The sequence below is a fragment of the Rhincodon typus genome, chromosome 30, assembly GCF_021869965.1.
Source record: "Rhincodon typus isolate 14 chromosome 30, sRhiTyp1.1, whole genome shotgun sequence".
NCBI classification, from domain to species: domain Eukaryota; kingdom Metazoa; phylum Chordata; class Chondrichthyes; order Orectolobiformes; family Rhincodontidae; genus Rhincodon; species Rhincodon typus.
Window position 1 is genome coordinate 30,184,827 of NC_063361.1, and position 14,543 is coordinate 30,199,369.

The following is a 14,543-nucleotide window of genomic DNA, read 5'->3' on the forward strand; positions in this document are numbered from 1 at the left end:
ATCAAAGTGAATTGCTTTTGCTTTTTTTGTAAAGCCTAGGGAAGTTCAGCGATAACTACCACCAATCTGGGAGACAGCAAGCGAGCACAATGCTAGATTGCTTTGTACTGTCTGAACACCCATCCAGATTTATTCACGTTTGGAGCGGAGAGAAAGAAACGGCACAATTACATAATTAGTAGTTTTTATTGGAATGACGATTAATGAGAGCTTGCCCAGCTACTTCTGCCAAAGTCTTGGAAAGGGACAGTCCACGTAGCTGATGGATACACATATCTGTCTAATATTGTGTCCTGCTGTACAGACAATGGTGACAGAAATTTGGTGAGAACTGGAATATTTTCAAGTGTTAAAGATATTTCTGCTTTTCTTCAAAGAATTGCAAACAATTTAATTGCAGAGGATGAGCAAGTCTTTTGTATAACAGTAAAAATGTCTATTATGGGTGTTTTGGATTTGGATTTTATTGCCTGACAGAGTGATCAACACAAATTGAGCAGTAGCTCTCACAGAGAATTGAATAAATAATGAAGGAGAATACCTTGCGGGGAAGTATGGCAGGAGGAGGGGAATGGGACTAAATGGATTGCTATCCAAAATAGTGGGTACAGACTTAATGAGCTGAATGACCCTTCTCCCTGCTGAACTATTCTGTGTTTCTGTACACTTTCCGAGCACTTTTCATTATCTACCAGTCCGTATGCCATCACAGCACATGGCAGTTGGGAATTACACAACTGTTTGCAATGTTTTGTATATATTAACATTTTAATCATACTGTCCCTGTCAGTGAGATATTTGCCAATTCAAGCACATAAGTGGAGAGTTGCAGTTTCTCCAACTATGTTTGCATCAAAAGGACAACCTCTACTTTAAATTCGATTGATTTTAAGTGTACAAGTCTCTAAAGGAAAATAATGTTTTTAATCGTAATGCACCCTGGCATGATCCGAAAGGGTGTGTAAAACTGGCTGATGGGAGTTATAGGTTCGTTATATAAACACTTGTAGAACTCCTTCAATATCATCAAAATAAATTTATCGGTCTCTTATCGCACAGCTGTTTGCCCTCATTGCTGTTTGTGGGATCTTACTATGTAAAAATGCTAAAGTCCCAACAGACTTAGCAGAGCAAAGGGCTGCTCTTTCATTAGAGACAAACAACTGGTGTTGATTTAACCTGGAGGTCACCACACCTCCGGTGAGGGGAGAGGTTGAGAAGCCACACGCAGCCAATGTGAGAATTGAATGAGTGGACCAGCTGGTTTGCGATACAGAGAGATAGAATCATAAAGTCATACGGAAACAACACGGAAACAGACCTTTTGGTCCAACCAGTCCATGCTGACCATAATCCTAAACTAAACTAGTCCCACCTGCCTGGTCCTGGCCCTTATCCATCCAAACCTTTCCTATTCGTGTATCCATCCAAATGTCTTTTAAACGTTATAATTGTACCCACATCCATCACTTCCTCAGGAAGTTCATTCCAAATGCGTACCACTTTCTGTGTAAAAAATTTGCCTCTTGCGTCTTTTTTAAAATCTCTCTCCTCTCACCTTAAAAATGTGCCCCCTAGTCTTGAAATTCCACATCTTAGGGAAAAGACAACACCATCAACTCTAGAACAAAAACAAAATTGCTGGAGAGGCTCAGCAGATCTGGCAGTATCTGTGAAGGAAAAAACAGAATTAACGTTTCGGGTCCGATGACCCTTCCTCAGAACCGGACCCAAAACATTAACTCTGTTTTTTCCTTCACAGATGCTGAACCTCTCCAGCAATTTTGTTATTGTTTCTGATTTACAGCATCCGCAGTTCTTTCGGTTTTTATTTACCATCAACTCTATCTGTACCTCTCATTATTTTATAAACTTCTATCAGGTCATCTTTCAACCTCCTACGCTCCTGTGAGAAAGGTCCCAGCCTATCCAGCCTTTCTTTATAACTCAAACCTTTCATACCCAGCAATATCCTGGTTAATCTCTTCTGAACCCTCTCCAGCTTGATAATATCCTTTCATATAACTGGGCGACCAGAGATGGACACAGTGTTCCAGAAGAGGCCTCATCAATGTCCTGTACAACCTCAACATAACATCCCAACTCCTATACTCAAAGGACTGAGCAATGAACGCAAATGTGCCAAGTGCCTTTTTAACCATCCTATCTATATGTGACACAAACTTTAAAGAATTGTGAACCTGCACCCCCAGGTTCCTGTTTTCTACAACACTACCCAAGGCCCTACCATTAATTGTGTAAGCCTTACCCTTGTTTGTGTACCAAAATGCAATACCTCTCATTTATCCAGATTGAACTCCATCTGCAATTTTTCAGCCCATTGACCCATTTGATCAAGATCCCTCTGTAATCTTAGAAAACCTTCTTCACTGTCTACAATGCCACCAGTTTTGGTGTCATCCACAAACGTACTAACCATGCTTTCTATATTCTCATCCAAATCATTTATATAAATGACAAACAAAAGAGGACACAGAACTGATCCCAGTGGCACACTGCTGGTCACAGGGCTCCAGTCCAAAAAGCAACCGTCCTCCATTACTCTCTCTCCTGCCGTTAAGCCAATTATATATCCAATTGGTAAGCTCACCCTGAATCCCATGTGACCTAACTTTATTAATTAGTCTACCATGTGGAACCTTGTCAAAGGCTTTACTAAAATCCAAGTAAACAATATCTACTGCTCTGCCATCCTCAAAAAAGTCAATCAAGTTTGTCAGACATGATTTTCCTCACACAAAACCATGCCGACTATCCCTAATCAAATTTTGCTCCTCTAAATGTCCACAAATCCTATTTTTTTTATCAACTCCAACAATTTACCCACAACCAAAGTTAGACTCATAGGTCTATAGTTCCCTGGTTTCCCCTTACAACCTTTCTCACAACATTAGCCACTCTCCAGTCATCAGGCACCTCACCCATAGTTATAGATGATGCAAATATTTCTGCAAGGGGTCTAATAATTTCCTCCCTTACTTCCCACAACATTCTGGGATACATTAGATCAGGTCCCAGAGATTTACGCACCTTGATATTCTCTAAGACCTCCTGAACTTCCTCTTCTATAATGTAAATTGTTTTTAAAACATCAAAGTTTATTTCTCTGCATTCTCTGGACTCCATTTCTTTCTCCATGGTAAAAACTGACATGAAATAATCATTTAGTATCTCTCCCATTTCCTGGAGTTCAACACAAAGATGCCCTCCTTGATCTTTAAGAGGTCCTACGTTCTCTGGTAGCCTTCTTGCTCTTAATGTATTTGTAGAATCTCTTTGAATTATCTTTAACCTTATTTGCTAATGCTATCTCGTATCCCCTCTTTGCCTTCCTGATTTCTCTCTTAAGATTACCCCTACACTCTTTATATTGATTAAGAGATTCAATTGAACCAAGTTATCTATATCTAAAATAAAATTCTCTTTTATTCTTGACTAGAACCTCAATATCTTTTTTCATTCATTGTTCCTTAACCTTACCAGCCTTATCCTTCACTCTAACAGAAACAAAAAGCTTCTGAACTCTCAACATCACACTCTGGAATGCCTCCCATTTGTCAGATGTCCTTTTACCTGCAAACAGTTTACTCCAATCAACTTTTGAAAGTTCTTGTCTCGCACCATTAAAATTTGCCTTACTCCAATTAAAAACTTTAACTTTTATGGAAGTCTTATCTCTATCCATAAACATTTTGAAACTAATAGCTAGACCCAAATGCCAGCAGCATGGGTTCAATTCCCACGTTGGCTGAGGTTACTATGAAGGACTGTCCTTCTCAACCTCTCCCCTCGCCTGAGGTGTGGTGACCCTCAGGTTAAACCACCACCACTCCCTAATGAGAGTGCAATCCTGTAGTCTGCTAGGACTGTGATGACCTTACCTTTACCTTTTTGCTATGTGCATATTAACTACTGCATTTTCTACATCCAACAGTGACCTTACCTTTTTTTACATAGCAAGATCCCACAAACAGCAATAAGGACTTATCGCTTTGCAATAAGAGACAACAGTAACTACACTTTAAAAGTGTTTGATTGGCTATATGGTGCTTTGGTACATCCAGCAATCATGGGGTACTATGGAAATACAGGTTTTTTTTTAACAATGACAGCAATGGCACAACCACAAAATCCAATTTATGCCAAGGTCTCTGGCATTTTGCAGCTGTACAGGACATTGCTGAGGCCACTTTTAGAATACTGCATGGTCGTACTTCTATAGCAAGGATGTTGATAAACTTAGGAGGGTTCAGAAAAGATTTAGAAGGATGTTGCCAGGATTGGAGGGCTTGAGCTATAGGGAAAGGCTGAATAGGTTGGGTTTATTTTCCTGGAACGTCGGAGGCTGAGGGGTGACCTTATAGAGGTTTATAAAACCATGAGAGTCAAGGATAGGGTGAATAGCGTTGGTCTTTTTCCCAGGTGGGGGAGTCCAAAACCAGAGGGCATAGGTTTAAGGTAAGAGGGTAAAGATTTAAAAGGGACCTGAGAGGTAACATTTTCACGCAGAGGGTGGTGTGTGTATGGAATGAGCTGCCAGAGGAGGTGGTGGAGGCTGGTACAATTACAACATTTAAAAGGCATCTGGATGGGCACATGAATAGGAAGGGTTTACAGGGATATGGGCCAAATGCTGCCAAATGGACTAGGTCAGATTGGGATGTCTGGTTGGCATGGACGAGTTGGACTGAAGGGTCTGTTTCCAAGTTGTATGACTCTAAGGGTCTATAAACCCAGAAAATGAATGATAAACATGAGCTATTCAGTCATTCAATCCTGTGTAGGATGACTGAGATAACAAAAGCTGCTTTTTGTTATTTCTGTCTCGTTAGTGCCTTCTTGTACGATGAACAACAAAATGCTCTGATGTTATCAAATGTCATGGGAACAAGTCTCAATGTGTACAATAGAAACAAGACGTAAGGTGAGCACAAGTCTGCCTTCCTCCTGTACAGCCAAGTCATTAATCAACACTTGACAAGTTCGAGCATGAAATCTTACAAATACACACTCTGCAACTTTGTCCCGATTTCCATTTTGGGAAATTGTAATGAAGCCTACTGATTGTTATGCCCAAATTCTCAATATGTGCTCTCAAACAGGTAGTGTTCCTCACTGGCTGCAAATCCAGAAAGTTATCCTCATATCTTCACAACAAATCTAATAATATACCAATTATCAGAATTATTCATTAAACATCTTTACCTTCTCTTGCTGCAGACTGGAGGATTCTTGTTTTGTCTCTTTGAGGGAGAACCTTCTATTTGTTATTTGTTTTGTCTTTATTATCTATCACAATGTTTTCAGGCGTTTGCCACTGATAACATTGTCTCTGAATAAGGAAACTCCATTACTAAAACAGAAATTGCTGGAGAAACTCAGCAGGTCTGGCCACATCTACAGAGAGAGAAAGCAGAGTTAATGTTTTGGCTCCATTGGCCATTCTTCAGGACTGGTCACTGGACTTGTAACATTAACTCTGCTTTCTTTTGTCAGATGCCAACAGACCTGTTGAGTTACTCCAGCAATTTGTTTGTTGCTAATTTCTAGCATCCGCAGTTCTTTGTTTTATTTCCTTCCTAAAACCCTGTCTCTCTGTCGTTAAGAATCTAATTTAAACCTACCCTTGTCACCAAATTTTCTGGTCATTTGCCCTAAAATATCCTTTAGATCAGTGGTAATTACTTATTGTCTGATTTCACACCTATGAAGAAACGTGAGTCATTTTACCGGGGTAAAAGCGCTATACAAATGTAATTTGTTGTTGTAAGAAGTTGCTGAATGCCCTTTAAAACTGTGTGCAATTCCTAACAAGCCACCACCATAAATTATGCCCATCTGATTCAGATGAGTCCAGCACAGACCAAGAATCCAATTTTGGCATTAGCAGTTCGGGCGTTCAATGCATTTTTTAACTGAGGCAACTAAGGAACATCTATCTAGGTTTTCTGTAAGATGAAATGTGGGCATCGTTTGTCCCTCTTTAAAATTTGCGGCCCTCCTGGGAGTTTGTAATTAACTGTGTTTTGCTTCTCTGCATTTTCTTTGTTATCCACCAGTGTCACCCAGCACTTGAAGCTCTCTTGTGGCACTGTTGTCTGAGAGGAGCCTCAGCTCATTGTCCACGACGCTGACAACTGTGTGGAACATACCAATATCGAGCAGTCGATCTCCGGGTCTGTTCCATTTCCAGCCCTGGAACTGTTGGTGTTCACTATACTGTAGGCGTCTGTCGTGGAAGACGACCCTTACTATACTCTGCAAAAACAGAAAAGGCAAAGTTGGCTGCTGGAAGGGAGTCAGAATTCCAAACAGTTTAGGGAATATGTTTTCTCCCCACCCAAACTTCTTGATGTGCCAGCTTCCGCCATCTTTACATCCACCAACCCTCTAAGAACACTGAGCCCTTCTAAGTCTGGAGTCTTGTGTAACTCCAGTTTCCTCCACTCCCTCTTTGGTGCCCATGTTTTCAATTGCCTAGACTTTAAACGCCAGAATTCCCTACCTAAACCTTGCCTCCTATGTGGGACTTGGCGTAGCATCTTGCTGTCTGGCCAAAACAGAAACCCTAAATTGTGGGACCCTCACTATGGGAATCCCAAGGTGCATTGCTAGAAACTGATGATTTTAGCCGTGCAGTTTACTACAAGCTCACTCTACTGTTTCTTTTCTTCTTTTTCCACAGATGCTGCCAACATTTTCCGATTTTATTTCAGATTTCCAGCATCAGCAGTATTTTGCTTTTGTGTTGAGTGGGTTCTCTGACGTTGCACACCATATAGATGCATAAATACAGCAGTACAGATGCTGCCGATCTGAAATAAAAAAACAGAGAAGGCTGGTGAAACTCTACGAGTCTTGCAGCATCTGTGGAGAGAGAAGGAAAGTTAGCATTTCAAATGTGATATGACTGTCACAACAGCCTTTGGATTCTGAAAAAGAGTCATACCGCATTCAAAACATTAACTCTGTTTCTCTCTCTGCCGATGCTGCCAGACCTGCTGAGTTTCTCCAACACTTTCTGTTTATATAGCATATAGTTGTGATATGTATGAAGTTGTAGAATGTGTTTTGACATCTATTGAAGCTGTTCCTCAACATCTGCTTGGGACTGTCTGACCCATGTTTCAGCTGGCTTTTCTTTTCAACCCTTTTCAACATAGTTATCCTTTCCCTCTGTGTAGGACTTACCTTCAGCATCTTCCCATTCAGTTCCAACAATCCCCTCATATTTTGATTACACATCATGCGGATCTCATATGATTGACCTGAATAAGAAATGACACGCATGTAACCATAGAACCCATTCACACACCTTCAGATTTCTCTATTACTATTCTGACGTCTTTGGATACACAAGGTGTAAAAAAGTCATATGCACTTGATAGGGCCTGGCGTGTTCTCAGATGGGACAGTGCTATTGGAAATTGGCCTAATTATGCAACATCCAAAGAAGGAAATTAACCAGAGTTCCCACTCCAGGGTCTTGTTGCCTATCATCCGGATCCACAATGCTCCGAGACCTCTGCTCCTCGCGTGCTCAAGTCCCAAGCTCTGAAATTCTCTTCCTAAAACTCTACATCTCTCTGCCTCTCTCTCCTCCTTTCAAACACTTTTTAAAACCTACCTCCTTGACCAAGTTTTTGCTCATTGCTCTATCCTAATCCCCTTGTATGACATTTAGTGCCAAGTTTTGTTTAATGATGCTTCTCTGCAGCCCCTTGGGATGTTTTATTGTGTTCTAGGTGCTATATAAATTTGCAAATTGCTGTTGATTAATCCAAAGGTGGATGATAAATGATGCCGGGATTGAGATTAGCTGTGACTCTATCCCAAAAGCAGATAACTTGGCAACACTCAGATATCCAGGATTCTACCTCAGAATTGCCACCTGTACGCAGTATACAATATCGCCATCAAGGAGACTACAGATTTAGAAAATGAGGAGGTAAAGTTAGCCTGGAAGAAAACATGATTATAATCATGATTAATTTAAGAATGCATAATATGAATCATGAGAAAGAATGCATTAACTCACTGAGTGGTAATGACCTCAAACTCACTGTCCATGAGACTGATAGGATTGATGAAAATCAATGATTTCTAAAGGAAATTCGGGGTGAGCATTTGAGAGGAATAAACCTACAGGATGATGGGATTACAGCAGGGAGTAAATTGCTCTTTCTCTGAGAGAGAGAGAGAGAGAGAGAGAGAGACAGCTGGTATGGATTAGTGGGCTGAATGACCACTTTGTGTGCCTCTTTGACTCTACTCAGCAACTGGAAGCAAATGGGACACCAACTTGCCCAGCAGTATCATCATGTTGCAGACCTTTCACCTAAACAAAGTCTGACTTCAGAGGAAAGATTGAAAGACTAGGGGCTTTTTGCTTTGGAAAGGAGATGATTGAGTGAGGACCTCAGAGATGTGACATGCAAGATAATAAATGATAACCAAATCTAATCCAGAATATGACTTCAGACTAAATGGTAAATCAAAGTGGCCTGGATTTAAATTAGTGAAAGGCTAATTTCCAACTGATGTAAGGTCTGTCTTACATGAAGATTATAGTGGATTTTAGGGAGGTTATTAGGGAGAGGATTCCTTTAGTGAATGCGTGGTGTGCAATGATTATTTAGATGCTTGAGCTCCGATGTCTTTCCTGTTCCTGTCTGTCTTCATGATTCATCTGTTTTGTTCACCACACCTTGGTTGAGGTAAGTGAGTGTCTCCTCATGTAGTTTCACAGCGGGTGATGTGGCTGCACCCAGGACGTACTGGAAGGTGATGGCACTGGCGTCGTGGTCTGAAGAAAGGGCAGAGTCTTCGTGCTTGAAGAGTGGTAACGGCAGCATGTCACTGAAAGAAGAACACGTAGTCACTTCACTGAATGGAGGTAGAACTTTTGCTATTTTTGTTAATATCCAGTGTAACATCAATCCAGTTAACATCCAGTGTTACATCCTTATGGATTCTATCTCTGTGGTGCAAGTTTTCCCTTGAGATCGAAAGAAACAAAGAATTTCCATTTCCATAGCGCCATTGACACTCTCAGGATGTCCCAAAGTGGTTTACAGCTGGTGAGGCATAGAGTCATAGAGTTAGACAGCACAGAAACAGACCCATCAGTCCAACCTGTCCATGCTGACCAGATATCCTAAACTGATCTAGTCCAATTTGCCAGCATTTGGCCCAAGTCCCTTTAAACCCTTCCTATTCATATATCCATCCAGATGTCTTTTAAATATCGAAATTGTACAAGCCTCCACCACTTCCTCTGAAAACTCATTCTTTATAAGCACCACCCTCTGTGAAAGAGTTGGCCCTCAGGTCCCTTTTAAATCTTTCCCCTCTCACCTTAAACCTACGCCCTCTAGTTTTGGACTCTCGTACCCTGGGAAAAGACTTTCTCTATTCAACCAATCCATGCCCCACATGATTTTATAAACCTCTATAAGGTCACCCCTCAGCCTCTGATGATCCAGGGAAAATAGCCCCAACCATTTCAGCCACTCCCTATAGCTCAAACACTCCGGTCCTGGCAACATGCTTTGTAAACTTTTTCTGAACCCTTTCAAGTTTCTCAACATCTTTCCTATAGCAGGGAGACCAGAAATGTATACTTGGTGCTAGATTCCGTAAGGAATTGCTCTGCTCAGAACTCACATCCAGCAGGATCATCCCAGTAGAGCAGAGGGAAATGCTTCAGGGATTTCCTGAAGGCGTCCTTGCTGGTTTTTGGGAGACACGGGCCTGTGACCGGCTCATCTGGGAGAGCACCGAAAACTCGAGGGACTTCATCAGCAAGACTCAAAAGGTGAGGTCGATGTGTCTGAAGGAGCACACAACACCCCCAAACAGCCTGATCTGCCCAACCCATCAGGGTCATAGATTTAGGGTAAGGGGTGGTGGGTTTAAAACAGAGATGGGGAGCAATTTCGTCTCTCAAACGTTCGTGAATCTGTGGAATTCACGACCCCAGAGTGTGTTGGAGGTTAGGACAGTGAATAACTTTAAGGAGGAGATAGACAGGGTAAGGGGTTAAAGGATTATTGAAAGTGGGCCGGAAAGTAGAGTTAAGTCGGAAATGAGATCGGCCATGATCTGGCAGAGCAGATTCAAGGGGCTGAATAGCCTACTCCTGCTCCTAGTTCTTATGTTTTTATGTTCTTATGTCACCTGCTCCATATGTGGCAGAGTTTGTAGATTGCGCATTGGATTTACCAGCAATCTCTGAATATATCAAACCAGAGTCATTCTCAATCCCACCCAAGAAGAAGGAGGGATTTTGAAAACCAGATGCAATTGTAAAGTCCCATACACAATAATACATGAATGATCTGATCTCTGCGGTGTTGGTTAAAGAATAAATGTCCTGCTCTTCAAATTAATGCCATGAGATCTTTAACATAAGGCATGAGGGAAAAAGTTCTTCATTTTATTGGAGGTTGGCTAATGTGGTGAACTGTACACCAGTGAGCCTTACATCAGTGGTGGGTAAGTTGTTGGAAGGATTTCTGAGGGACAGGATTTACATGCATTTGCAAAGGCAAGGACTGATTAGGGATAATCAACATGAATTTGTGTGTGGGAAATCATATCTCATTAATTTGATTGAGTTTTTTGAAGAGGTGACAAAGAAGATTGATGAAGGCAGAGTGGTAGACTTTGTCTATATGGAATTCAGCAAAGCGTTTGACAAGGTTTCACATGGTAGACTGGTCAGTAAAGTTAGATCACATGGGATCCAGGGGGAGCTAGCCAATTGGATATAAAATTGGCTTGATGGTAGGAGACAGAGGGTGGGGGTAAAGGGTTGCTTTGGTAGCGGAGTGCCGCAAGGTTTGGTGCTGGGCCCACTGCTTTTTGTCATTTATATAAGTGATTTGGATATGAATATAGGAGCATGGTTAATAAATTTGCAGATGACACCAAAATAGGCAGTGTAGTGGACAGCGAAGGAGATTATCTCAGAGTAAAACAGGACCTTGATCAGGTGGGTCAGTGGGCCGAGGGGTGGCAGATGGCGTTTAACTGAGATAAATGTGAGGGTGTTACATTTTGGAAAGGCAAATCAGGGCAGGACTTATACAGTTAATAGTAGAACCCTGGGGAGTATTGTTGAACAAAGAGATCAAGGGTTGCAGGTGCACAGTTCCTCGAAAGTGGAATTGCAGTTGACAGGGTGGCAAAGAAGGCATTTGGTACTCTTTCCATCATTGGTTAGAACATTGAGTACAGGGGTCGGCATGTCATGTTGCAACTGTACAGGACGTTGGAGAGACCACTTTTGGGATGTTGTGTACAGTTCTGGTCGTCATTCTAAGGGAAAAATGTTGTTAAACTTGAAATGGTGCAGAAAAGATTTACAAGGATGTTACCAGGACTGGAAGGTTTGAACCTTAGGGAGAGGCTGAGTAGGTGGGGCTTTTTTCTCTGGTGCATCCCAGGCTGAGGGATAACATTATTGAGGTTTATAAAATCATGAGGAACATGCAAAGGGTGAATAGCCAAGGTATTTTTCCTGGGGTGGGGGAGTCCAAAACTCGAGGGCATAGCTTTAAGGTGAGAGGAGAAAGATTGGCAATGTTTTCGTGCAGAGTGTGGTGCATATATAGAATGAGCTGCCAGAGGAAGTGGTGGAGATGGATACTATTACAACATTTAAAAGGCATGTGGATAGGTACATGAATAGGAAGAATTTAGAGAGATTTTTTTTCAAATGCTGGCAAATGGGACTAGGTCAGATTGGGAAGTCTGGTCAGCATGGATGAGTTGGAGCAAAGGTCTGTTCCATGCTGTACAACTCTATGACTCTATTGTTCTATTTGAAAAACAATAGCTCTGTCAGTGAGGGATTTCTCAGTGATGTGCTGGAGTCCCAGCCTAGATTGAAGCATTGTCTGTTTCTTTAAATTGGCAGAGCAACACTGCTCTTGCAGGAAAGCTGTGCTTTTAGCTTCGATGACAGCTTGGTGAGCTGTGTCTGGAAACGCAATGGAAGCAGGTTCAGTAATAACTTCAACAAGTAAATTAGATAATATTTAAAATGCAAGAAATTTCAGGAATTTCTGGAGAAAGAGCACGGGAGAAAATCTAATTTGAGAGCTCTTTTAAAGAGCTAGTACAGGTATGACAGGCTGAATGGCCTCCTGCATAGCTGATTCCATGTTGCTGAATCATGGACTGGACAGTTTTAATGTTCAATCTCTTGTTTGTCCCAGGGTGATCCTGGAGGTGTCTCACTTCAGCTCAGTGTCCATAGGGCAAGAGGAAAAGTGAGCACTTAGCTACCACAGTGGAATGCTGACACCTAACCGCATAGGAACCAACCAAATTGAGCTCTGTTGTGCTGCAGCTACAGTTGAATAGCCCAGCTAGTCCTCATTGTCTAGGATCAAACAAGAAGAATGGGACTTGGGACTAGGTAACAGAGAACGCATACAGAACCTTACACTGGTAAGTAATAAGATCTTCGGGAGACGATGAGAGACATTTTCTAAAACCAAAATGTATAGCGAGAATTTAAAAGAAAATGATTCAATCAGTTTCCAAATAAGTGCTCAAGGACCCGTACATCTCAAATCATAATTCTCATTAATTAACACCTCAATGTGTTTACGAGAAATTCTTGATCTCTTCTCAAGACAAATTTCTTTCAACCAACATATTTTAATGAAATCTTTTGCAGAATTATTAAAACTTTGTACGTCTGCAATTGAGGATAATTCTGAACTAAAATATATTAAAATGAACATATCTATCCATAATGCATTTAACTTGTTGAATTTTTAAGTTTGAGACGAAGCAAATCTTCTCGGCCAATATTCCAGGGTGGCAATGAGGGGACCCTGCACTTTGGAAGTGATGTCTTTCAGATAAGGCACTGGGAACATGGATAATCTCATAATTTATTTTATTGCTGTTTGTGTGAGCTTGTTATAAACAGACTGACTGCTGCATCTCTTACATTGCACTGATGACTACACATTGAATATAGTCACTTGTAATAAAGTGCTTCAAATGCGGAATTTTTAAACTCACTTTACCCCTTAACCTTCTAAATTCCAGAGAGTGTGATCTTGGCTTGTTTTATTTCTTCTCATAACTTGGACTTTGGGGCACAATGATCATTCAAGTAAATCTGCACTACTCTCCCTCCAAGACCAATATATCCTTCCTAAAGGCAGTATTCGGGGCTGCTCACAGTGCTTAGGGCTAAACTGGATCTTTAGGTTTCATATGAACTATAATGACAAACAGTAGAGTCTTGGTTTAATAAATTATTTAAAGGATGACTCCTCCACCTGCAGCACTCACTCACTCACTGCTGCATTGCAGTATCAGTTTAAGTGATGTGCTGAAATTCCACAGTGGGAATTAAACCAGCAACATATTTGACCCAAGAGCAAAATGACAACCTTGACTTTAATTTGCATGTAAATAGCACTTAAAGAAATCTACTGTGGTATTCATTATGAAAGCAGAGACTTGTATTTATACAGCTCCTTTCATGACTACTGGATGTTCCAAAGTGCATTACAGCCAACAAAGTATTTTTGAAGTACAGGCATCATAATGTAATGAAATAACGGCAACCCATTTGCATTGCACACACTCAAGTCCCACAAACAGCAATGTGGTAACGACCAGATCTGTTTCTGTGATACTGATTTAAACTTAAATATTGACCAGGATGCTGAGGATAATGTCCCTGCTCTTCTTCAAAATGCTGCCATGGGGCCTGTTATATACATCTGAGGGGGCAGATGAATTCTGAAGAAGAGTCATACAAGTCTCAGAATGTTTAACTCTCTTTCCCTCTCCACAGATGCTGCCAGACCCACTGTGCTTCTCCAGCACTTTCTGTTTTCTATTTAGGACAGATGGAGCCTTGGTTTGATGCCTCATCCATAAGTTGGTACCTTTGACACTGCAACCCTCCCTCAGTACTCACACTTGAGATATTTACCCTTAGTGGGACTTGAACCACAAACATCCAACTCAAGAGAGTATAACTACTAAGCCGCACTGTACATTGTCATAAACTTTCTCTTGAAATAAATCTGCATTATATGAAAGAACAATCAAAGCACACAGTTTATTTTAAAAAGAAAAGATACTCAACATAGCCTCCGGTGTGCTGGATTTTACACTGAATGGATTCCTTAAGTGATGTTCTTACTCACCGTCCTCCACTAGTGGTGACATACTGGTGGTAGTGCTCTGTTTGAGCTGGCCAGTAATTCTCTGTCTGGTTGTGCCAGTACAACATGGTGTTTCTATGTATTTCCAGGGTGGAAAAGTTTCAAGGGCAACCAGAGGTTTGCTGGGTGTCTGAAGGAGCTGGAACCTGAGCATCCGCTCCCCTGTCCTTATATTCTGCAAGCTGTGCCTTTCAACAGGTGCAGTGGGAGGAGAGTGGGTGGAAAGTTCTACAGAGCAATTTGCATGCAAATAGAGGAGAAGCAGTCCCCTGGGGCACTGCAATAAAACAGTATTTCAGGTAAATGATCAGTCCA

General features: G+C 41.3%; 1 protein-coding gene across 1 annotated transcript in view; it reads right to left on the reverse strand.

Moving 5' to 3' along the window:
• LOC109924412 (transcription factor CP2-like protein 1) overlaps positions 1 to 14,306 on the reverse strand; it is a 37,223-nt gene extending 22,917 nt beyond the window's left edge. Inside the window, exons 1-4 of the mRNA XM_048614784.1 lie at positions 14,211 to 14,306; positions 8,729 to 8,880; positions 7,213 to 7,289; positions 6,174 to 6,279 (exon numbers count right to left, since the gene is read on the reverse strand). Of these exons, the coding sequence (XP_048470741.1) occupies positions 6,174 to 6,279; positions 7,213 to 7,289; positions 8,729 to 8,880; positions 14,211 to 14,296 (421 nt within the window). The 5' untranslated portion in view covers positions 14,297 to 14,306. The remainder of the gene's footprint in view (positions 1 to 6,173; positions 6,280 to 7,212; positions 7,290 to 8,728; positions 8,881 to 14,210) is intronic.
• Positions 14,307 to 14,543: the final 237 nt, after the last annotated feature.